This window comes from Cyanistes caeruleus, chromosome 9, assembly GCF_971803275.1.
Source record: "Cyanistes caeruleus chromosome 9, bCyaCae1.hap1.1, whole genome shotgun sequence".
NCBI classification, from domain to species: domain Eukaryota; kingdom Metazoa; phylum Chordata; class Aves; order Passeriformes; family Paridae; genus Cyanistes; species Cyanistes caeruleus.
Window position 1 is genome coordinate 12,579,588 of NC_141709.1, and position 25,727 is coordinate 12,605,314.

General features: G+C 39.9%; 2 protein-coding genes across 13 annotated transcripts in view; one reads left to right on the forward strand and one right to left on the reverse strand.

The window, feature by feature from the left end:
• The window catches only part of NEK7 (NIMA related kinase 7), a 90,968-nt gene extending 68,983 nt beyond the window's left edge, over positions 1-21,985 (forward strand). For 9 of the 12 annotated variants that reach the window (XM_086842000.1, XM_086842003.1, XM_086842010.1 and 6 more), the window contains one exon: positions 256-7,826. In XM_086842000.1, coding sequence (XP_086698126.1) covers positions 256-366 — 111 coding nt within the window. In that variant the 3' untranslated portion in view covers positions 367-7,826. Of the gene's footprint in view, positions 1-255; positions 7,827-20,992 lie in introns of those variants that run through there. The other 3 variants (XM_086842004.1, XM_086842002.1, XM_086842007.1) reach the window with 1 other exon arrangement.
• On the reverse strand, positions 12,567-19,916 carry LOC147651603 (uncharacterized). The gene has a single exon (XM_086842026.1). The coding sequence runs from the start codon at positions 15,054-15,056 to the stop codon at positions 14,148-14,150; it is 909 nt and encodes a 302-aa protein (XP_086698152.1). The 5' UTR covers positions 15,057-19,916; the 3' UTR covers positions 12,567-14,147.
• Positions 21,986-25,727: the final 3,742 nt, after the last annotated feature.

Sequence of the window (25,727 nt, forward strand, 5' to 3'; positions counted from 1 at the left end):
TGAATGGATTAGAACTTGAATTTTCTCAGTTTTTCTGGATGACAGTGCACATTGTAGAAATCAGGGGAGTGTGCTGCATACGTGTTTGCATCAGGCTGCGTGCAGTGTGTGAGTGGAGAGGGAGGGCTGCCTGCGTGCTTGTGCAGAATTGCTGTTTGCCTGATTTTTGCCAGCTGTATTAATTTGAATTTGATAATTCACAAATCCTGCTGGTAAGAAGGCCATTGCTCCTGTCATGTTCTCTCCCTCTTGTAGCTGCGACAATTAGTTAATATGTGCATCAACCCGGATCCGGAGAAGCGCCCAGACGTCACCTACGTGTATGATGTAGCGAAACGTATGCACGCACACACCGCCAGCAGCTGAACAGCCTGCAGAGCCCTGGGAAAGGACCAGCAAGAACCAAGTGCTTTAAATAAACCATCCCACCTCTCCCTGTGTGCTACACAAATGTAATTATTTGAAGCTTACTGTTGTGCTTTGAATTGTAAACCAGTTTATATACAAGCTTTGTTGTTTTCTGTTTATTTCTGGGTTTTGTATATTTTACTAACTTGCAATTGTACAGCAGGTTTAAATATGTAAAGCGTAATTTTAAGATGCCGTGAACCACTGTTTCCATGTTAGTGGGTTCAAATATACTTTCTGTAATAACAAAATTGTATTCAGGTGGGCCTCAGTTCTAAAACACAGTTGCACTTTTGCACATAATACACATATTAGGCTTATTATCAAGAAGCGAAATGTCTGAATCTCTCGCCTTTTTAGTAATTTATGGAAAGTATGAATCAGCACAGTTAACTTTATTTTTGTCTTTCTTCCAAGAGGAACATAATTATTACAGGAGCTTATTGTATTTTATATTGAATTGTAGTTTGCAGCTCTTGCTGTAAGAGCAGAGAAGGAATAGAATTAGTTCTCTGCTTGCCAAATGCAATGGAAAGATAACTTCAGGAAAAATTGTCATGCTGAAATTTTTGTAACATCCCCTTTTGTTTTCTTAGTCTCTCATGATAGACAAAACGTTTGTTGGAGGTTTTCTGGGAAAATTTAAGGTGTTGATTCAGCAATAGGTTTGTTTTCACTGGACTTGCAAAACACTGCCCTGGGGCAATGGGAATCTGCATAGTTCAATCTTAAAAACAGTGCAGATGCTTCTTGTAGCCAGTAAGGTGCTTTTGTGGCTGTCCTTTGAGCAGGTCTGATTAAAAGGCACAATCTTTAAGTTACAACTTCCCAACTGTTTGTGTGTATGTCACTGTAGATTTTTGTGTTTAAAGTAATTTGAGTGACCTTACAGTATATTTAAATTCTAATTTTTTTTTTCTAAATTCTGAAATCTTTTGGCAAAGATATAATAGATATAATAGTTAAAATGTATTCTACATAAATATATGATCTTTGTATGCTGTGTCCTGAGAGTTTTATATTTAGCAGAAGTAAATTATAATGTTTAACAGAAAGTTGCCATGCCTTAATTTGGGAAATAATTATATATGCAAACTGTCTTACAGATACTTTATTAGTTTAAAAGGAAATGCTGAATATTTTTGTCATACTCCTGGGGTATGCTTATATAATAATTTCGTTGTTAAGGAAAGAATGTTTTTTTGTTTTTAAATGTGGTAAAAATGGAGAGTGAAATGAAATTCCTTGAGTTTCAAGACTGAACTTTTTTTACAGAACTGTCAGATTATCAGTGTCAGCAGCTGAGGAGCTGTTACTGTCAGTTAGGTCTTTTACTTTATGTGGGTTAGTGCAAAAAAAAAGTTAGTGCAAATAAAAGTATCAGTATGTACATACACTTATAGGTTCTAGATGCAGTCATATCCTTGCATGCTCAGATTTTTTTTTTTTTGCTTGTTTGTTTCTCTGTGCAGCTGTAATTTTTATTTGATATAATGATCAAATAAAAGCCACTTGTGGAGTTTGTCTTCAAGGGAGGGTCAGAGTTGTTTTCGGTTTTGTAATTTTTAAAACTACAAATACTATGAAAACTGTGTTTGGGGAAAAAAAAAGGGTAGTTTTTAGATGGTATGTGCCAGATCATCAGCTTATCTTAATATATACTTTTTTATTTTTTGCTTCCAGGTTTTGTAGGACAAATTGTATGAAACTGTAGTTGTATTTCTCACTTCTGTGTGCACTTAACCTTGTAGAACTTCAGTGGAACAGTTTGTTGGAAAGAAGTATTTGAGAAACTTTGGTCTGTGTTTAGCAACCTCTGGATTTGTTTTCATTTATTAAATGGTTATATAATTTAAAACATGATGGTTATATTCTCTAACAATGTTTCACATGTCATAGAATGAAATGCTTTTTATTGAAAAAGGCAGCATAATATTTGCTTGACTGCCAGAATTAGTTCTTAATATGCACAAGTACTCAATTTTTTTTTCTGAAATGTGCTAGAACATTTAAAAAGCACTGAAAAAAACCCCAAATGTAATGAAGGCCATTTGTATATAATATTATGCATAAAATTTGAACTTTTCCTGCCAGAAACTGCTCACAGATATCCCTCCCCTGGAAGGGTATATTGAGTAAAAGAATCATGAGTTAATGGTTAGTAAATGTGCATACTTAAAAATTTAATTTTTTTTAGCACTGTGGGGTTTTTTTTTGGTTTTTTTTTTTGTTTGTTTTTTTAGTATTTGTGATCAAATATTGTGCTGAGGAAAAGAAATAGTTGTTCCTGACTTAAAATCTGTGAAATGAATGGTGCACCTGACTCTGGTACCACATAATTAAAAAGCCAATATGGGTTGATAGAACTGCTTACATAAGTAGGGATTGTAGAATCTCTCCCTAAAGTGCCTAGTAACACATGAAAATGATAAGTCTTGTTATAACACTCTAATGTATGCTATATGCTTATAAAATGTTTTCTTTTCTGAACCGCCATCCTGTTTTTTATATGTTCATGCTAACATTTGGCACTATCTATGTTAAGTTATGGTATTGTTTTCTTTAAAGAAAACTTGTTACATTTCTACTGAAAATGTCTGACCAGCTCCTCCTTTTATTTCAGAAATGCTTCAGTATTAACTAGTGTCAGGAGTGAACTTTGCATAAAATATCATTGTCTCGAAAGCTCCCCTGCTGTGCAGTAGTCCAATAGAAATAAAACATACAGGTATTAAATGTAATGAAAAAATTGTAGTGTTTCTATGATTTTTTCAAACTTTTATTTTTTAAATATATATATATGTTACAGTAGATGCTGCCTATCTTGTCCACAACTTACTGCTTCCAGTAGTTGATTCTAGGTGAGATTTCTTGACTGCAACAAAAGGCAGTACACTAAAAAATATCATTTTTGTATTATTTGTTAAAAGATTTTCTAAAAATACTACATCAAATATATTGTATGTTTTCAACAAAAATTTTAAACTAAATTTAAAATCATTTTCAAGCCATATTAAAATCTATGATAAAGCATAAAAATAACAAAGAGCTCCCATTATGGCTCCAGTCCTGTGAGTGCTTGTTTATATTTAAGCTGTTTTTATGTATTTTCAGTAATTTTGAGCGAACCACATCACACATACGAATAAATCAGTAGGGTAGATGGAAATTATGTACTCAGCTCACTTTTTATACTCTGTGTGTCACTGGTTTAGTAGCAGGGAATAATTTGGGTTTTTTCCCCCCTCTTCTGTTGCACTCCTAATGATCCAGCTCCCAATTGTATGAGCAGGCAATAGAAGCATGTTGTCTTTTTGTAATGAGCAGAAACTTCAAAAACATGCCAGTAGAGCAGAAGATGAAATGCAGTATTAGAAGTGTCTGAGAAAGCTGGTGTTTTATTCATGCTCATGATTAAGAAAGCCATAGAGTGAAATTCTTGACAGAGGCTTGGAAATAGAGAAGAACTTTTATGCCAGTGGTTCTCAGATACCTCTGAATGGGACCCAAAGTCGCAGTGATGTTTGTTTGCAGCAATCTGTCTGCTTAACCTCTTATCTTTGCTGTTATACAGTGTGGTGAGAATCTTAACAGCTGAGTTGGAGTGCTGGTGAATGCTGCATTGGCTGTGTGAGCTGGTAGGAGCAGGAGGTGATGTGAAGGAGAGTCAGCAAAGGCCTTCAGGTCTTGTTTTGTGAAGACATAAAGGTGCTGGATCACAGAGGTCAAATCACTGTTTTTCCATAATTTTTGTCTTTATTTCAAACAGTCAAATTTTTCCCAGCCCAGTCATATCCCCACATTATCTAGTCAGTGGCAGTGTTGGTCTTTCGAATTTCTGATCTGGGTGAGTAAATCCTTCTGGCAAGGAGGGAAATAGAGGTGCTGGCCCTGCCTGGTGGGGTGCTCCTTATGTTTGAACATGACTCAAATATAGATGTTTAGAGTTGTTTTTTCAACTTTATTTCCTTCTCTGACGCTTTTTAAAAAGTACTTTCCACCACTAAAGTTCTATGACTGCTTCATCAGTCCTGTTGTCAGCCCTGCCTTCTTCCTGGTTTGAAGTCCTCTGTGTCTTGTTTTCCTAGTGGTCATTAGTTACCATCTTTGTGACTTTGCTAAACTCAACCCAATTTCTGTCTTTTCAAATTTCATCCCTCCCCTTGGGCAAATGCAGTTCCTTTCCCCTGATCAGTACTTTAATCCTTTGTTCTTCATTCTGTTTTTCCAGCCCAATGCCTGGGATTTCTAGTTTTAGATTTTCTTGCTGTCTCAATCATTCCCATGACCTTGTCTTTACTAAATACTGTTCACTTTATTATCTCTCATTTCTAAATTCCCTTCCTCTGATCACTACCTGCTCTTTTTCAGCTTATCTGTCTTTCTCTCTCCTCTACCCTGTCACTCACTCCTTTTGGGATCTCCAGTCTATTAACCTTTTTGACTCCTTCGTCTTACTGCTGCCTCCTTCCTTCACTGGCCTCACTTCTTTTGACTCACTGGTCATTATTTTTATCTCTATCTCCTTCTCTGTACATGGTTTCCTTGGCTGCTTCTCACACTGCCCTGTCTCTATTCCTCCCTCCAGACATATTCTCTTGTAATTTCTTAATTTCCATTCCAGCCTTTCTGAATGTCTGAAGAGTGTGTCAGCACAACACAGCTTTGGACTCAGCTTTGCCTTACCTGCTTCAATGCTCTTCCCAAACGGACTTTTTAACCTCTTTTATCTCACCTTCTTTTTCTTGAACTTACTTGCAGATCTGCTGTTCATTTTCATTCTGCATTCATTCTTGATACAAAATCTTCAATCCTGATTTTGTTGCATGACAACATCCTTTTCAAAGTTGTTTTCATTCTCAGGATCTGTTTCTGAACTGAGCTTCTCTGCCTCTTAACTCTGCAATTTTGCCCCTTTTATTTCTGTATGTTTTATGCCTCTCATTCCTTTCATTGAATTACTTCTTTCTTCAGTAGCAACCAAGTTTCTCTTTCATCTGTTTTTAAAAGGGTGGTACCTATCATTGTAACTGTTTCTGGTTATAATACTGCTTCCTTTTTTCTCCCTCTCATCTGAAATTCATGTACCTAAAGATCCTCTCTCCAATTTGTTTTTTGGATTTTTATGTTACGCTTTATTTGAATGCCCCAAAAATCCAGTGCTTCTCCCCCCTAGTATGATTCTCCTATGGTTCTATCTCCAGATTATTCCTTTAGTATCCAGCCAGCCTCAGACCTCTTCAGATTCAAAGATCTAATTTTTATTTCTGACTCCCTCTAGACTATTTTGTAACATCCCTGACAATTTTTCTTGCCTGTTTTCCAAGGCCACAACCTTTCTATCTCTGACACTTCTCCCATGCCTGCGTATCAAATGTCTGAGTTAGATGTATCAGAATCCAGCCCTCTCACTATCTGTTCTTCTTATCTTTTATCTTCACTGATTTAACCTCTGTGTCATTTTGGCTTCTTTTCTCCCTTCAAAGTATCAAAATTGACAGGACTAAACTGTCATTGGGCTTTCACTGTTTTGTGTGCTGAAGAAAAAACTCGACCAAATTATTACTTGTTTTGCGTTTTAAAGAGACCTGAATCCCACAAATCTGACTTTGTTTCAGTACTGTAGGGTTGGAATAGATTGTTTCTCCAAGTATGTAGTAAGTCCTTGAATTTGGGCCTTTCGTTTTCGGTCATTTTAGATCAAGAGATTTTTTTCCCTTTAATTGCTTTGTATTTACTGTGTGTAACCTTGTCTTGTCTTGTTCCTGCACATACAGCTAACAGTTGTTTTCCTGCTATAGCAAATTGATTTCAGTGCTTTTAACTATTGCTTGAAATAAGAATGTGCCTAAGAGCTCCCCTGGCTGGACCCAGAGTTGGGCACAGGGCTCCTCTGTGTTCCTGTGCCACCCAGACGTGCCAGGTGCAGGACTGAGCCCAGTGCTCTACTGCTTCTCTACCCATGCTGCCCTAACGTAAAGCCAAACCAGAGCTGCCTCTGTGCTGGTGCATGGTTTTCTGTGTGGCTACACAGGCTGACTTCACACTTTTAGCAGAGAAGAATCTTTCAGAGGTGAAAGATTGTGTGTTTGCAAAGATTCACTGGTGGTCAAATTGTCTGGCCTTTGCTCGTAATTATCCTGAGATACGTTGAGATTGAGAAACAAAAATCTTTGTGGAACTGAGAAGTTTGGTGTTTTGGAACTGGGGATATAGAGCTGAATGTCACCTTTGGTGTGAGTATACACACATTTATTGACTTTCTATTTGCACCAGAGTAATTATTTTTAGAGGAACAAAAAAAAATTCTAGTACTTTGCAGGTTTTATATTTATTCTGTGTTGCCTGCTTGTATCACATTATGCAGTTAGTACTTCTGCAGCTGTCTTAGTGACGGGTGTCGGTGTTACATCTTTTGTCTAATTGCAATTTTCTGTCATAAGGAATTAAAAATAGGAAATTATTGAGTCTTTCCATTTGCTTTTTATTTAAACCCTAGCAACAGAAAGAGGTCTCAAACAGGAAGAGAAATGGTCTCCAGGATAAAACAGATATTCTGGGATTCCTTACTTTCCAGCTCTCAGCCCTTGTTTCTCTGGCTTTCCTGGGACACTTGCAGGGAATATGGTACTACCAGTGTATCAAGGGCCAATAGAAACTTTCTTAGTGTGGACAGGAAATCTCCCAGTTTAAGAGTACTAGGAATATATTTGGTATTGTTATATAGCTGATAATTGCAAGTGTGTAAAGAGCAATTAAAAATCTGCTGTTACAAAATAATTTTAAATCATGCAATGGCCTTTTAATGTAGTGTTGGTCTTCAGTACACTTAATTTTCTTTGATTTCAGTCGTGCTGGATTGTTGTAAAAATGATTCATCGAAGATGAGTGTTCTTTTTTTGTTGGGAGTGGGGAAAGCAGGTGTTTACTGATTTTTTTGAATTTGACTGCTGATCGTGCTTGAATTAAATTTTGTAATAATTCAGATTGGAATGGACCTTGAGAGAAGTCTCTAGTCCAGCTTCCTGCTGAGAGCCAAGTCAGTGCTGAATTCAGTGCAGGGCTTAAGGATTCAGCCAGATCTAGAAACCCTCAAGTGAGAGTGATTGTGCAGCTTCTGTGGGCAGCCTGCTCCAGTGCCTCTCTATAAACCTTGTTTGCCTTGTGTGCAGCCAGAAACTCCTCAATTACAAGTTATGGCCCTCCTTTGTTCTTCTGCCACTCCTCAAATGTTCTTTATATTGCAAAAAGGTAAGTCAAGTATTGGAACAAAGAGACAGCTTAGAATGTTTTATTTTCTGAAAATTTGTTATTGCTAACAAATTTGTTCACGTAGTACTTCTGCATCCTGTATGACATGTACACCATATTCATTTGCAACTCGAGTGTAAAATAAAACTTCTGTCAGTAAAACTTGATACAGATGTTCTGTGGTGTTTATGACCTGGATTTTTCAATTGTTACCTTTCAAGTCTGCTGAATGTTTCCTGGCAGATCACAGTTGTGCCCACCATGGTGAAGCAGGGAATTTGGGATCCTGAACACAATTGTGCTTCTGTTTCCTGGAGCCTGCTCTAGGGAAGGGAGCTTACCATTGGGGATGGGATGGGAAGAGAATGAAGCCAGCAGGTGTCAGATCACTGCTGGTTACGGGAACGCTATTTTAAACTCAAGTTTTGGTGGAAACCTGCTTGGAGAAATTTATCAAGATTGAAATTTGAGGAGGAAAACGGCTGGAGCAGGGGTAGCTTTCAGAGCAGTAGGGTTTTTTTGGTAAATTTTTGCCCTGTATTAAATTAGAACTTGAAACTTCTGATAACTAACTTCTTGGGTGCAAATAAAGAATATGACAAATAGATTCAGTTTCAAATCTGTCAAATTCTTTGAGGAAACAATTTGTAAACCAAGCATAATTTCTTGGTTAATTTCTTAACAGTTACCAGTCTGGCAGGAGGGTGGTGGTGGCTGTGTGTTATTCTTGTACTGGAGCTTTTAAAAGTGTTCAAAGGTTAAAAAAAAAAAAATTAAATTAAAGGAGTGGCAGATGATTCAGAGCTTTTACTTCTGTGGGAGAATATTTGAGAAGGTAATTATCAAATTTGGTATGCATTTTTAACTTTTTAACCATTTTTAAATTCAGTACGCATTTTTATCAATTTTTGTTCCTCGTTCTGGAACAAGTCATTATTTTAGATTGTGATTTGTGCATAATGTGATGTGTTGGGAGTAAAATGATTCCTGCTGTACTTCTCCTTACTGGGAGAGTTTTCTGGTAGTGTCAACAGTGTGGTTGCACTGATTTCAACCTCCAAAGAGGGATGTCTTGCTTGATTCTGGGGTGAGCAGTTAAAATGCTACTGCCTATGGCTGAAAGGTAGAAGCACTGCTAGACACACATAAGACAACTTTGAGGGCTACCTTAAAAACTTGTATTGAGTTGAGAGGGAAGAAAGGTTTTCTAAGATGTTTCTGTGGAGAGCACTTTTAGTGTTGTTGTCTCTGAGACGGGCTTTGGAAATATGGGGGCCTTCAGCTGCAGGATGCACTAAGCTGAATTCAAAGGAAAGGCTCCTTGTCCTTTCTCTTTTAGCTGAGAGGTCTGGACTACATGTTTGGTCCTGAAACAGAGCCTGCCTGAACACTCTTGCCTTGAGTGGGAGAGGTTTTGGAGGTAGTCTGCAGGGAACATCCAATAATAATAAGTCAGTAATTTGAAGAACCTTTTACAGTTATCACATTTCCATAATTCAGTTGTTACATTCCAGAGCTTACATGGATACATAGGTGACTTCGACTTCTCTATCCTTTTATCATAGAAGCAGGACATGGGTTCTCCTGTTTTCTGGTTGTATTTTCCTGTAGTGTGTTTTTTGTTGTTGGTTGTTATTTTTTGGTGGGTTTTGTGTGTTTGCCAAACATTTCTCACCTTAAAATGATAATAAAATAATTCCATAAATGTGAAATTTATATGCATTTACACACACACATAAGCAAGGCTTACAAAACACTGCGTTCTTCTTTACAGCAAACCCTTTTAAGTGGATCTGTAGTCACACAGATGCTGTTGGCTGCCCTTGGCTGTCACATGGCACTGTTGTGAATGCGAACATCTTTTCTTTGTTCAAATCTAAGGATTGATCCTAGGAACATAAAATGTAAGGTGTATGCCTTTAACAAAAAATTCCTCATACTGCAAAATGAGGCAATTACTTGGCTTTTCCAGAGCCCCATGTCCTGTGTGTGGGTACCTGTGGTAAGCGTGGCCGGGAGCGAGGCTGGCGCTGGCTCCAGCATCATTAACTGGGAGCCTGCTGACACTGGCCATTGATCCAGCAGCCAGCACGGGGCCTCTGGGCTGCTGAGTTTCCTCCCTTGGCTCCTGCTTCTCCCTGGAGATAACCAATTGGAAGGAATGAGCCACTTGCCTGGAGTTTAGAGAAGCAGTGGGCAGTTCACTGTGAATTGTCAGCTCAAGCAAAAGAGCAAAGGATTGTGTGGGTGACCCTTATCTGTTACTGGTGTTCTGTTGCTGTAACACTGGGCCATCCCTCACGGTGTCACAAATCCCAAGGAGACCCTGTGAAACTCCCCCAGTGTAATAACTGGAAAGCTGTCATCTTTACAGTAGTAATGATACAAGAGGGTGGTGATGGTTTTGACCTAAAATGCTTTTTATAAAGAAGTTCTGCCTGTTTACTAAGTGTTTATGATGGTAAGCTATCTATTTATAAAACAGTATTTTATTGGAGAATTGCTTTATTTTTCTTTTTGAGAGTGAACATGTTGATGACAATGGTCCCAAATGGATAGAAACAGATGGATGTTAGGATAATATCCATGAAATGGACCATATTACTTCTCATAGGTACCCTATTCTTCCCATTTATTGTTGCCTTCAGTCTTGGATGTTTTCTTTAAACAGCACTGTTAGGTCTCAAAACTGTCACAGGTTTTATAAAGGGAACTTACACATACGCTGTTTATTCTAAGTGTGTGGCATGAGAATTTTGTACATGTCTTGCAATTAATGATTTATAACTTTTTTTTCTGTAAAAAAGTTAAATTAGACACAGTATTTATTTTTTTATTTTAGTAAGAGTGCTATTCAAGTGCTATTATAATGATGAGAATCCCATTGTAACTAAGTGGTGTGTGTCTGTGTAAAAATATTTTCTGTTTTGAGTACAGGTACAACTGCAGTGTGTTGCCTCACAGCTTGATTTGAAATGCTGGCAGCCATTTGCCTGCAGCAAAGCACCTTTCAAATGTATAACTTCTTGCTTTATGGGGCTCTTGTTGGAATTTGGCCCTTTTATTTTCTCATGATATTTAAATTCTGGTTTTGTATAGGACCATCAAGCTACTACTAAAAGAACTGTAGATCATGATTGTAATTTATTTCACAGTAATTGAGCATAAAATTCTGTGCTTAAAATGCAGTCCTAAAACACAACTTCCCTTTAAATCAGACACTCTGCAGCTCTCTCATAAACTCTGAAATATTGTCAGCATTACATCTTTACATACTTCATAATTTTATGTAATGAAAACTTGAAATAGGAATTCTGTTTGAGTGCATGAAGTGCCTCAGAGTTTAAATTGCAAGAAATCAATCGTGTTCTTCAGACCTCTCAATAATTATCCTTATATTCATTCTTTAAAGTCCTAGCTAAGTTGAAATGCAGTATTTCATTCCTGACATTTAATCCATTAAAATGCCCTTGGAGATGTATTATTCCTTTAAAATAATTTTCGTGTGCTGTACAATGAACACAGACTGCTGGATGTATCTCAGAATAATTTTTGTTCTGGTCCAGAACATAAATAAGAAACATACACATGCATCATTTGAAATTAGTTATGTAATTGTCATATGAAAACCACGTCATCGTAGTTTCAGGACTACTTTTGTTGCTGGATTTGTTAAATTATCAAACTCTTAACAGATCACGGCTGCATGAATTAATATTGTACCTTTGGCTGTTCTGGCTCGTGTGGCATTTTGTTCAGTTTGTAAATGGATAAAAGTGGTACTTCTAAGCCCAGTCTGCCCAGAGTTATTAAGATCCAGTAGATCTGTCTATCTGTACTTTCAGTGTGACAATTTCCCATGAGACACTGACCCGTGACGGAGGCTGGTTCTGGGGCAGGCTGTGGGCTGAGCTCTCCCTCTGGCAGCTGAGCTCGTGCAGCCTCTGTCCAAGCTCTTGCCTGGCCACAGCAGGGTGTGTTACAAGCAGGGAAGTGCTGGCTGGGTGATTTAAGGTGTGTGGCATGGGAATACCTGTTCCATTGAACTCCATGGATGCCCATCTTTGACCGCCATGCAGGGATTTGATTGTTCACATGTACCGAGCATTTTATTGTGTGGATGTGGGTGTTGTAGAGGCTTTTAAACTGGGTAACCGAGAAAATCTGTCATTGGAAAGCCTGGTCTGCTGCTCAGTATGGAAAAACATGGCATACTTTTACCCTAATGACCCTGTGTTATACAGTTTGACCCTAATTATGTCTTACTTTCCATTTCATTTTTGTGTGCAACTTGCACAGTGCGGGCTTCCATCATGTTCCACACAGATGTTCCTGGGCAGAATGCTTCACAGCAAATTGAGTGAGCAGGCCTCCTGGTTCCTGCTCTTTCTGGAGTAGAGCCAGTTCCTACAGTGCTTCTGGTCTTTTTTTAGCATTCCAAATTTCTGTGGGATCTTGCATTTCACACTGTGCTTAGCTGGTGGTTCTGCATTTTGCCCTTAGCTTTGCTCCACCCTGTGCTTTGAGAATCTTCTCTTTCAGTGTTAAGCCTTTTTCACAGCATCTGGGTTGGTAACCTTATACTTTTCTTATTCTCCTGTAATTTTGTGCTTGCTTTCTCACGTACCTCTGCTGTGATTTGAGGGTGAGATGGCTTTGGTGATTCCTTTCCCCATCTCCCTAGAGGGACACAGAAATCAATTTCCATTCTGGGAATCTGGTAACATTGCGAACTGCTTTGCCAGAGTCCCGGTCCTGTAGAAGCTGGGCTAGGAGGCTCTGAACAGGCTTTGTTAGCTCAGCTGAACACAAAGGATTATCACCAAACAATTTGCACATAGCAGCTGTTGAGAAAACTGACAGGCCACAGTATGGAGGATTTTGAAGAGAAAATTTGCCTGAATGAAGATCTCAAGTTGTGCTCCAGGACAATGTGGGATTAGATCTTAAGCAAACACTCTTGTGAAGAGTATTTGTGCAGTGTTACAAGGAACAAAACAATTACGCAGGGGACAGCACCTTTCAAAATAATTGCTATAATTTGGCTAGTACTGGTAAACTTGCTGTTTTCTCTCTGTATTGTCTCCATTAAGACTCACTGCAGAGCAGAGCAAACAGTGATTTCTTTTTTCTTGAGAGATGATTTTGTGGATAAATGTGGACTGTATAAAAAAGAAGGCTCTTTCTGTGCTTCTGTAACAAATATACTTCTCTTTGATTCAGCACTAATCTTTAAGAACAAATAAGGATCCAGGCAGTCTTTTTTTTTTTTTAATAGCACTGCCTTTTACTGTTGCCAGCAAAGATAACTACATGTTTGGTTTTTGTTCCATAATAATATTTTTATTAGAATTTATAGTTTCTTTAGCTTTTCTTTTATCACAAGATCTTCTGTCCTAAAGGAAACTATAAAGAGTAGCAGTGTTTCGCAGAATCATATTTGATCTGAGATAGATGTTGTCTTCCACACAGCTATCAACACAGAAATACTGAAATGCTTCTAAATCCTTGAATCTGTTTAAGAGATTGATACATTACTCATGCTCGCTTACTTCTGTAGATCAGTATTTCACAGTCTATTTATTAATACAAAATTAATGTTTCTATTTTTGCCTTAAAATGTGGTGGGTTGGTGGTTTTTGGTGTTTTTTTGGTTTTGTTTTTTTATTTTCTTTTCCCAGTTTCTAACAAATTGCTGCTTTTGATTTTTCAGGCTTGATGGGCCACTGGCATTGGCAGGTGGTAGAATGACACAATGCAATATGATATGCCAAAGTAGTTGGGCATCACTTGTCATCTTGTAAACAAGTGAGGCAGAGGAAATAAGAGAATATATGAGTCTCTCAAATATGCAGGGAATAAAAGGGACATCTTCCCTGGGATAGAGTTCTTTTTCTAGACACTCCTTCCATTTTTTCCCCAGAGTGGTACAGTTTCTCATGGTATTCTATCTGCACCATATTTGAGGTGTTGTAAATGAGTAAGGAAAACGTTTTACCTGTAATAAATAGCTCCATGTATAATTTCACTTTTCTTTCTTTTTTGCTTTCTGTAGTGCAAGTAAGAGACTGTTAAAGATAGTAAAAATGTAAGTCATGATCTTTAATGTTACAGCCTATGCTAAATGCAGCATATAAGCATTTAGCCTGCTCTGAAGAATTGCTCTGTTCACTGCAGTTTCATAGCGATTGCTTGGCTTTTGACCAACTGGGATTATTCTTTGTTTAAGGCAGAGCCATACCTCAAACATTTGTCCATTTCAAAAGTACAAATGCTTATGCATGCATTTAAGGGGAAGCTGTCTATGAGCATGTTTCTTCATTTTTGATCCCTCTAGGGCAGCAAGGTGACAAATACTTAGCAAATTTCTACCTCTACTATCTGTTTTCTCCTGAAATTTGAGCTCTACAAAAGCTTTATGAAGTCATCATAAGACATTGGTGCAAATAGGATGAGATGGAAGAGCAGCCCGTGTTTGTCCAGCATGTTTATCCCGTGTGTACAGGGGCACGAGTAAAGGGGCAAATGCAAGGACTGTAAATCCAGAGTATTATCCAGGTAAATGCAGAGTAACAGCCTGGTGTATGCTGCTCCCAGGACAGCAGGGCCAGAGCTGTGCCTTCTCCTCCTGGCACAGCTCGGCAGCACGGCTCCTCTCCTGGATGCTCCTGAGGTGTGCAGCAGCGATCCATCCCCGCTGCAGGAGCTGTTAGCCTCTCCCAGGTCTTGTGGGACACCCCTGCTGCAGGTAACTCGGTTTGCATGGGATGCAGCTCGGGATGCAGGCTGGGATGCAGCTCGGGATGCAGGCTGGGATGCAGGCTGGGATGCAGGCTGGGATGCAGCTCGGGATGCAGGCTGGGATGCAGCTCGGGAAGCAGGCTGGGATGCAGCTCGGGATGCAGGCTGGGATGCAGCTCAGGATGCAGCTCGGGATGCAGGCTGGGATGCAGCTCAGGATGTAACTCGGGTTGCAGGCTGGGATGCAGCTCGGGATGCAGGCTGGGATGCAGCTCGGGATGCAGCTCGGGATGCAGGCTGGGATGCAGCTCGGGAAGCAGGCTGGGATGCAGCTCAGGATGCAGCTCGGGATGCAGGCTGGGATGCAGGCTGGGATGCAGGCTGGGATGCAGGCTGGGATGCAGGCTGGGATGCAGCTCGGGATGCAGGCTGGGATGCAGGCTGGGATGCAGGCTGGGATGCAGCTCGGGTTGCAGGCTGGGATGCAGCTCGGGATGCAGGCTGGGATGCAGCTCGGGATGCAGGCTGGGATGCAGCTCGGGATGCAGCTCGGGATGCAGGCTGGGATGCGGCTCGGGATGCAGCTCGGGATGCAGCTCAGGATGCAGGCTGGGATGCAGCTCGGGATGCAGCTCGGGATGCAGGCTGGGACCCATCGCTCACTGGAGCCGCCCACCCTGGGGAGGTCCGGGCCCTGGCCTTGGGAGTGTGGCTGCCAGAAAGTGATCGGCAATGATCACACTGGGAACTTTCCTTGACTTCAAATTAAGGAAAATACAGTTAGGATGTTGAGGAAAAGGAGGGGCCCAGTTGTAAAGTGAAATTTCCTTTGTGTAGTAAAGGTAGAAAATTCCCAGGGATGGTTTTGACTGTGAGTTCTTGCAAAGGTTCCTCCAAAAACTGGTGTGGTAACTTTTTCTCCTGACTGCCCTACTTTTGGATTCAGCACACTCCATTTGGTACTTGAGGTTGTTCAGGATCTGTGTCTTCCAGATTGTATCTGCATTGCTAAAACTGCAGTCTGGTTCCTTTATTTTGGAACGTTTTTCATCTGATCTAGGAGCATAATATTTTTAAAGATCTGTCTTCATCTTTGTCTGCTTCTACAGTTGCTTTAAAATAAATTTTGTTACAAACTTAATTTGGAAGGAAAAGATTTCTGTTTTCCATTATTTTTTTATAATGCATTATTTTGTGTTTGACCATAGTGAAAAATAGTTCTTTCTTCTGGTACATGTTGCTCTTTCTTTCCTTTCAATAAATGAATTTTGCAGTTCCTCATGGTTTTCTCCAATTTTGATGGTTTTTAATGAATCTAGTATTTGCAAGTGCTTCAACCCTATTTTAATTGCAGTAGTATTTATGCAAAGCTTAGTATTCATTCCATGTTTGCTCTTTATTACATGCTGTCTCATAGACTATGGCAAAACCGTTGCATTTTGGGTCACAGCAGGTTTGGATTGCATTTTTCTTACGATCACAGGCTCGTTTCATGCTTTGGGGTAGTGCTGATTTAAAGAGGCAAGTGCAGAGTGCACTGCTGCTCTAGGGATTTAGTAGTCAGCAAGGCATTCTCAACTAATTGCATACTTTGCTTTTTAAAAATAATCTTTCCCAGAAGGAATAGGTGTTAATTCCATGTATTGAGGACAGCTATCATGCAACAATGTACAAATGTGTCAGAAAGAAACTTTTTTAAAGGGTTTTTGTTCACATTTGTGTTTTGAATGAAGTTTGGTTGCAGACAGTTCCTACAACCCACAGTGGATGTGTTGGTCTTTGTGGCTGGGTAACTCTAGGTGCTGCTTGCATATTGGCAGTGGTGGAGTTCCTTTAAAGCTTTTTAAATACCAAACTATCACTCTTTGCTGTCTTCATTTAATCCAAACTCTGTTTCCAACATAGCTTTAGTAGCATTCTGAAGGAAGAAGGAATTAGGATGTGGTAGCTTCTAACTGGCTTAACTTCTTGGGCCCTGTTTGCCTGCACTGGGGGCAGAGCATCCCACACCATTGCTGCCACCCTCTCCTGTAGCAGCAGAAAGGCATCCACGCCACTCTGCCCCTTCCAGGGGGTGGGAAGCTGTTCCTTATCCCCTACAGGCCCTTGGCGCTGCCAATTGGATATTCAAAGGTGGGAACCATAGTTCTATGAAATACTATCTTCCTCTGTGAATATTAATTTTAGATATGCTTTGGTAGCAATGAAGTTTCCTCTGGTTCCCATACTGGCCTTATTAGGCAGCTAAGGAGAAAAAAATATCTGTATCTACCCACATTTATTCCTTAATGATGAGGACTATAGATGCAACCTTTCCATATACACATATTATCCCTGCTGAAAATCGGTGCTAAAACTGCTCTCAGAAAACTATGTAAAGGAAGAACTTCTAGGGTATTCTTAAGTAAGCTGTGAGTTGAGAATTAGAACCCCCCATGCCCAGTAAGAAATAGATTTTGTGGTCTCTTTGTACTGTTAAAATTTCCTTTGGAAAGGAACTCCCACTGTCTAAAGTACCATAAGGTTTTACAAGTGTTCAGAAGATGAAATGCTACCAGATGTTAAGTTCAAGGAGCAAGTTAACTACTGTTGTCAGATGGAACAGCTTTTTTGTGTTTGGTAACTTCTCCTTACCCTCTCTCCCTCTCTGCCCTCACCTCCTCTGTTCTCTTGACCACAGTAGCAACCAGACTGCCCATCTCTTCTGCAAGGAAACTGGTGCTTCACTCACACAGCTGAAGGGAGAAATCTCTGTATTGTACAGGGCATATAATTAAATTGATAGTTGCTCAGATTAGCAAAGTCTTTTACTGAAATGGGTTATCCAACTAGACTGCTGTAGTTAAATATAGTTTACTTTTAAACGTATATTCAATAAGCAGAAGTCTCTGATAGCACAGTGAAAATGTATTAAAGGCACATGAAAAGGATTGCTCATGTCCAGCACTCTCACCTTAGCGCTGCTACAATGATGCCATTTTTGCCTTAACACTTTTTTCATAATGTAATTCAAATAGATGAAAGGTGCATGGATTTGAAACACATCAGAGGTCATTTCTTCCTGTGACTCACTAATCAGCTCCGGTACTTTCATATGTACAGCAGGAACTTTCAGACAAAGGTAAGATTAGTAGCTAAGCAGACAAAGAGAAAATGGAGGAAAATAATAGTAGTGGTGAGTACATGCATCAAGTAAGTGTGGCCCTATATTTTTATGTCTTTTTTTGATAGATTGCTTTGGATGCTTCTGGGCAACACTGAAAGAAGCATTTTTTCATCTCTGTCCCAGAAGGATTATTCCAATGGTTCACCTTAGATTCTGCACAGAATATTACTTTGATACTGTAATAGCTTTGGAAATGCTCTCCTTTGATGTCAAGAGCTGTATGGAACTGTTCTTTTGATTAAGACACACTTACACACTTGAAAAACCTAATAATAGATAAAAAAAAGAAAAAAATTATAATCATTTGTGCTTTATTAAACTAGATCTATGGGAGAGATGCAGAACATGTGTGCATCTGTATCCCCTGTCTTGATTTGTTATCTTTCTGTTGGAAACCCTCACAGTGTGTCTGTCTCTGTCTTGAATAGCCCAGGAGCCTATTTTTTTTTCACCCTCTTCATTTTATGACTTTTACCTTTCTTCTGCCAATGAATGCTTGCAGACTGAACAACCTGGTTGACAACTGGATTATTTTATCCCCTCTTGCCTCATCCTTAATTGATTTCCAGAGATTTATTGCTTACAATTTCAGTTTAAAACCTAGACTGGTCCATACCAGGAAAATTGTTTTTATTGTCAAGGGGTATGATTGAACTGGTAGCCAACAATCTGACTTTGTTCACTTGATTGCATCAGTGCCATTTCAGGGAAATGAATGGCACACACTCATGCCAAGGTGTGCAGCCCATGGTGGCTTTGTCTGCAGCCAGGGCTCAGGCAAAGTGTCTGGCACAGTTCAGGGCTCTGTGGCACATCTGTGTGACATCCTGTCCACGGAGTAGCCACTTTTAGGCCAAATTCATGTTTGGCATGAGTTTAGGAGGCACTAAGTTAATTTGTCCCTTGAATGGGTATTGAGATTTGCTCTGAAAACATAGATTAATGTTTTTAAGAGATTAATACTCTCTTAATAATATTTACCAGGAGTTTTTTAATGCTTTTGCCCCAGATTTATTCCTGGAATGCTCTGCTCCATTTTTGCAAGTTAATCTTGTAATTATTTTGAGAAAAACTTTTTAGAAACTTAGTGATCCTGCATTGTTGGGAAAGAGGGAGATTGGTCCAGTCTCAAGCAATGAAATTCCACTTTTTATTCTGTGCTCTGTAAGTAGGCTTTTTCTTGTGAGTTTATTTTGCAATTAATCCAGTGTCACTGCCAGAATTGGGCTGAGAAATAACTTAGATGTAGGAACATAGGGTACATCAAAGATGGCCATTTTAATGATTTTACCTCAGAAAAAATGAACTTTATGAAAATAAATATATACTCAGAGGAAGTGCTTTTCAACAAAGCAAATTTGGGATGGAAAAATGGCAGTGGAACATTATAGTGACCTGTAATGCTTATTAGGGAAAAAACCTCATATTTTGGGGATTTGTCTGCCTGTGGCCAGAGCTGTGCTAGACTGCAGTGGAGTTACAAGAAGAGAGAGGACTAGTGAAATAATTATATTTTCTGTTTCAAACTTTACTCTCCTGTCAGGGAGAGTTTCAGGCTAAAGCTGAGGCTTTGTAGGCTGTTAGACTCCTGCTGCTTCTCGTGGAAGCTTTGTGCAAGAGGGGCAAAGCCAGAACGTCAGTTCATATCTTCACAGGAGAAGATGTGATTATTTGACTGCCTCTTCATCCCCATTCATGGGGCAAAGCTTCCAGACAGCCTTCGCTGCACCCTTCGAGCCCTTTTATCCAGCACAGGCACCTTCCCAGGCTCCAGACTGGATGTGCCTCGTTCACAGCAGTTTGGGAACTATGGCACAGACTGAATTCAGGCTCTCCCTGGTGGGTAAGCACCAGGGATAATCAGAGGGCTAAATGAAGGCTCTCTGTTCTCAAACTACCAGCGTGCCCTAAGCAGTGTCTGGGGTTTCACTGAGCACCAGACAGCAAGGCAGACTGATGTATCCCAAGAGCTGTACCAGGAAATACATCTTGCAGTGCTCTCTTTGCAGAATTTGGAGAAGGGTTTGATGAGACACAGCTTGATGATTATTTTTGCTAAGAATAGCCTTCTCTGAAGAGAACAACTTTAGATTGTAAACTTGGTTTTTCTTTATGGTATGTAATCATACAAGATTTTTAACTTGGTTCCAAGGGAGAGGTTTTGGGGGTTTTTGAGAGTAGTGTAATACAACATGCCAGATATTACTTGATGGGGGTTTTGTAGTCTGTTGATATTTTACTTTTGCCACCACTGTTAATTGTTTACATGGCTAAAGGAACATCCTTTGACTGTTCAGATAGAAATTGCTTTTTCCTGTGGTTGAGAAGAAGAAACAAAGTAAGAATATAAAAAAAACTTATGAAAAAAATATTAAGAAGCTTTAAATGTTTAATGCTGGCCTAAGAGACATGTAATATAAAATAAAGGAATTAAATGAAGGAGAACAGGAAAGATTGGCTTTTAAATGACCAAGTTAGCTTAAGACAATCTCAGGTCACAAGGAATAGCCAGTATTGGTATATAAAATAGGTGATCCCATGACACCAAGAAAATATCCAGACACAAACCTAGATAATGAAGTAGGAAATTGTATGTGCTTAAGAGACATTGAGCCAATAGCTCAAAGACTGTTAAAAAATTGGGGGTAGCAACTGGTTGGCTATGTTATCCCTTTGGATTTTATCAATATGAATTGTCAGGGGCTTAAAATTTGTAGGTCCCCTGTAGCCTTGCAGTACTGGCATGTTTGTTTAACCATAAGTACAGATAATGACTTCTGGAGAAGTCACCATCCTGTGAGGAGTGGAGGCAGAAGATGTCTGTGTATGTGCATATGATTCCAGGTGGGCATGGAAGCCGCTTGGGCTGGCTCGGCTCTGTTTTGCATCCTCGGGAGACCAGAGGCTTCACTGTGCAAGGCTTCTGTCTCCAGGGTTATTGTGGATCACTGCCCCATGGACCTCCCTGGGCTGCAGGGGCACAGCCCTCGGGCTGTGGGAGAATCTCTGCTCTGGTACTTGGAGCACCTCCTGGAGGAGCTCCTGCTCCTGACTGACCTCGGTGTCTGCAGAGCTGCTGCTCTTGTTCTCTCTTCTCTCTCTGGCTGAAGTTTCTGTTGTGCAGTTCCTTCCTGTCCCCTAAATATGTTATTCCAAATATGCCACCACTACTGCTGCTGGGCTCAGCCTTGGCCAGCAGCCTAGAGCTGACTGGCATTGGCTCCATCAGACTTGGAGGAGGCTTCCAGCAGCTTCTCACAGGAGCCACCTGTTGCCCCCCGCTACCAAAACTTTGCTGTGCAAACACAGTTCCCAGGTCTGGAGTCTTATCTGTCAAAGCCTACTGTCACATCAACACCAATAAGCCAGCTTGGAGGTATGTGTTTGAATGGTATTTCTAATTGCTAAATGTTTTCCTCTTGCCAGAAGTGTCCATGTTGGCAAGCACCAGCCCTGAGCTTCCAGCGAGGCAGACTGAAGCAGATCTGTGTCTGATCAGATAAGAACGAACCAGGACAAGGACTCTGCTAGGAATTGAATGTTTTGGGAAGAACAAAGGAGTTACCCTTATTCTTGTGCCAAAATTAGTGGAAACAGTTTGATTTATGAACTCTTGTCTATGCTGCCTTCCTGGAAAACAAGGTATGATGGCCTCTCAAGCACATCACTGAGGAGCAGCACCCTCAAATCCCCACCCCTGCTACATGCAAGGTGCTAGCTGTGGTATCTTACCTAACTTTATTTTCTCTTTTCTGTGCATTCAGGATAACTCTTTTATTCCATTTTCAGCCCACACGCTGACACAGCTCTCACTCTCTCTCTCTTTCCTCTTACACTGTTTTTTAAGCATGCTGTAAACTTATTCATTCCCTAAAGGCAAAAGCAGCTATCTGAGCAACACTTTGTCAGCATAATACATTTACAGAATGCATATTTATGAACCTTTGAGCCTTTATTGTTCCAGAGGGCAAATAAAAACCATGAAAAGTAGCAATATAGTGTTTCAAAGGTCCCTCAAGGAAAACAAAAGTAGTTGGAAATAAATTTAGGGAAAAAAAGTTCTTCTCCAGAAGGGAACCTTGAATTAACACATACAAAATATGGGGTGGGAAAGACTATTCTCTTCTTCCACCTATCCCAGACTCTCCTAATCCAATTTTTAAGAAATTTTAAGCTTGAAAAATGGTTTAAAGCTTTACAAAATTGTATAAATTCCATAGTTTAGATATATAATAGTAAACCATAATTTTTAAAGCAGTATGTCTTGTTCAGTCATAATAAAGTAAAACAGTTTTTAAATGGAAATTATCATCTGCATTGAACTATATCACATAGATGATCTGTTGTATGTGCTACAAAATTGCTACAGAAAAAGATAGCTGAAAAATCAATAAAATGGTGTAATTGTTGTTATTTTAATTGACTCTGGGTTCTCATTAACTTTACAGTGTATACATCAACTTTTAAAATTAATGGGTTGCTACTCATTATTGCTGATAATAAAATAAAGCTGATTAGGCAGTATTTGTGTTCTTACATGAGTCCATTAACTCAACTGCAATCAAAGTTGGGAATAACAATGTTCCTAGATTATGCACCTAAAAATTAAAACACAAAGTCTTGTTTCCCTGCATACAGAGTCCCTATTTAAAATGATTGTGGCTGCCTGTAGATTTCATCCAAAGCAAAAGCTGGAGGGTGTGTCCAACAGCAGAGAGATAATCCAGAGGTGTCTGGCTGCAGAACTGTGCAATGTGCTCTGGGATGACCCTGCTTGGACAGGAGGTGGGATCAGGTGAACCACTGTGCTTCCTTTCCAGTGGGGCCCATCCTGTGCCTCTGTTAGTCTGGGAAACTCAGACTCTATTACTTTTTTTTGTCCTGAGTTAGGGAAGGAGACCCATAGTGCTCCCATGGAACAATGTAGAACGCCACTGAAAGCAAAAAGCAGCCTGGGGAGAGCCAGGAGCAGCAGCACCTCTGCCATAAGGTACCAGATGATTTGTGTGCAGGGGTGGGGACTGCAGGGAAGGTTTGTTTCCTGGCCCTCACAATTTCACCAGTGGATCCTTCCTTCCAAAGGGCTGGTGCATGTGTGGACATACAGGCTGTTTCTGGTGCTCACAGACACAAAGGAATCTTCAGTGGCTCAAAGGAATGAAAAGGGTTGACTTTGTACGAGACACTTCACCATGAGCATGGGATCTGAGCTGGGCTGCTGAGAGGGTGGGTTTTTTTCCAAAGATATTTATTACATTATAATGGCACACTAGAAAAAAGGTGGGAGAGTTGCCATGTGAAAATTCAACATTGCTCAAAGGAGGCAACTTTAAATTTATGTGTTTAGTTGTTTTCAGTTGTCGAAATGCAGCTGAATTCACAAATTGTTCCACTGCCTCTAAGGCTGCATTTTTGGCCATTATTTGCAAATATCAGATTTTTTTCCCCCCCTTCTTTCCTCAAGAATCACTCTGTTTTACCTTGCATAAGTCCTGGATATTGAGAACCCCCAGGGAGGAAAGGGGTGGATGGTTTGCCTTGGAACAACACTTTCCAGTGAATTGTGGTAATCATTTGTTAAACATGAAAACAGCTTGAAATATTACAACTGCTTAGGAGTAACTTCACAGGTAACTGCACTGCTACCATGTGCAGGGACTTTAAAATTAAAGAAGTGGAGTTATGTTTCATTAGTTTCTCACATTTTAGGTGTCACTGGCAATGTTACTTTGCAGCAGGACATTTGTAATGCCAAATGGCTATTTAAAACTCATAAAAGAAAGTACAAATAACTTATTGGAAGTTCTGCATGTTTACCACTGGTGATTTTTCTTCTGACATGGAGAGGATTCAGGTTGCCAAGATTGAGCAGGTTTCTCCTGGCTCTATTCTGCTGTTGAAAAGATTATGTCTTTTAGGGGTATGTAACCCCCTTTATAAATATGTTTTAAGCAAAGACTTTTCTGTTTGTCTTTTAAGAATCTCAAGAAAGCAGCTGTGCCCCAGCTATTTCTCGTCCTCTCAGTAAAGAGGCTTCCACGCCTTCCCTGCAAAGCAGTCCTTCTGCTGGGCAGGCACTGCAGATGCCCAGGGCTTTGCAGGCCTGCCTGCTAAATATTTTAGTGGAAATAGAGTACAAATGAAGTGTTAGGAAATTTGGGTGGATTGTGAGCCAAGGGAGGCCGAAGGAGGTGCAGTGGGAGGAGGGTGTTGGGGATGCTGCGTTAGCTCCGTGTTCTCTGCACAGAGGGAGCACAGACTGTGGTCCACCACTGTGGGACTGGTCAGGCACTTCTGCCATGGGGTGGGAACTTGGATAATGTGCCTGAAATGGGCCAAGCATCACCTGCTGTCCCCAAACTCCACACAGGGAAGCTCCATCAGAGAAGGCAGTACTGGGGAAAGGGGGGAAACCCTCAACAGACTGAAATAAAAAGTTATTTACCATGAACATCACAGATGAGGCTTAGCCTGTGACACACTCAGGAAAACCAGGTGAGGTGAACACCCAGTTCCTGTTGTTACCCAGATCCCCATAGATTCATTAAAAACAAAGAGAAGAATCCCCAAACCACACAAAGCCCCAAAAAGACAAAAAAACTCCTACAAAACAACCAAAAACCTGTGGCCATGATGCTTCAATTAACTGTGAGTCTGCTTTTTACTCCCATTCATGCTGCTACCCCTCTAAAATAGGATTGTGTCTGTATTTAGCAAAACAGGAGGTTCTTACAGAAGAAATGCCATGAATATACAAAATATCTTACTAAGATGGAAACCACCACGATACATAAAGATTAAATTTAAAAAAAAAAAAAAAGAGAAATCTCAGTTTTCTGTTTCCTAGCTTTATAAACAGCTTTTCAAAGCTTTTTCACCCATGTGAATCAAACATAGACTATTTACATTCTTGACTCATTGTGAGGAAGAGTGATAAATGAAAAGATCCAAAAGTTAGAAAATCATACATGATTGCACTGTCATCTTTAAATTCCCTATACATAACAAAACTGGCAGGATGCAAATATGAGGCATTCTAGATCAAAGCCACAAAAATATGAAGTTATTATAAAAAATATATACAGTGAGTGACAGTAATGATAAATCTTCCACATGCAGTAAAATGAAAATACTATAGAAATCTTGCTATTTCAGTAGTTTCACGGTAGGGTTTCAGAGTTCCAGATTCCCCCAAGTTTTCTTTTAATTAGAGGTGTCTAACACTGAAATAATGAAAATGAAACATTTTCTTTGCTTATTTCTATGTAATAAAGGAATTAAGGGATTGTTGTCATTTTACAATTTGCTTTTCTCAAAAAAGTAGTAGAAGTGTGGGAAGGGGGCCATATTGCCACTACAAAACAGGGATTGAACAGGTCTTCCTTTATTACAATGAAATTTGCTGTCCTAAGAATTTCTCTATCATTCCAAAAAATTGTATGTGTGAGTATTTCCCTCTTTTTCCTGGTCAGATTTTTCTTAAATAACAAAATCTTGAACATTATACTCAAAAAATGGGTCCTACCTGAGAGTCAATGAGGTCAAAGCAGTTAGGCTCAAAGAGCAGAAACTGAGCTGGGACAAGTTAAGGCCTTTTAATGTACCTAATATTTACTTTGAGAGTTGCTACAGTATGAGTATATATATAAAACTTGTAGCATTATTATGGTACCCAAGTTGATAATATTTTGGAGAAAAGCTTTTTGAACTTGTCTGACATGTTTGCTGTTAAAGTTTTGGTTGGGCTGTGTGCCCAAGGCTGTCCCTGGTGGCAAGGGCTAGCTCTCAGAGCTGTCCACAGTTGGTGTCAGTCCCCAGTCTGCCATTCCTTGTGGTTCTCCTGCTCTCCAGTTGCCACTGGGTGAGCAAGATGGAAACCAAACCTTTCCAAACGGGTCTTTCCTATGTCCAGCCCCTCCCAAAAAGGCATTTTCCCTTTGAAAAAGATAAAGTTTATCATCTGGCTGTGTGTCAGTGGCTTTGCTGTACAAACAGTTAATGGAGAAGCTGATGTGAGAGTTACACCAAGTCCTAGCACTGCCCACGTGTGAGGAATGAGTTGAAATATTCCTCCTGAATTACTCATTTCTGTCTGACCAGCTGGTGGTCTTCAGGCTGGCTCCTCCTCCTCTGCCTCCTTACTTAGGGCCCTTTGGAAGAA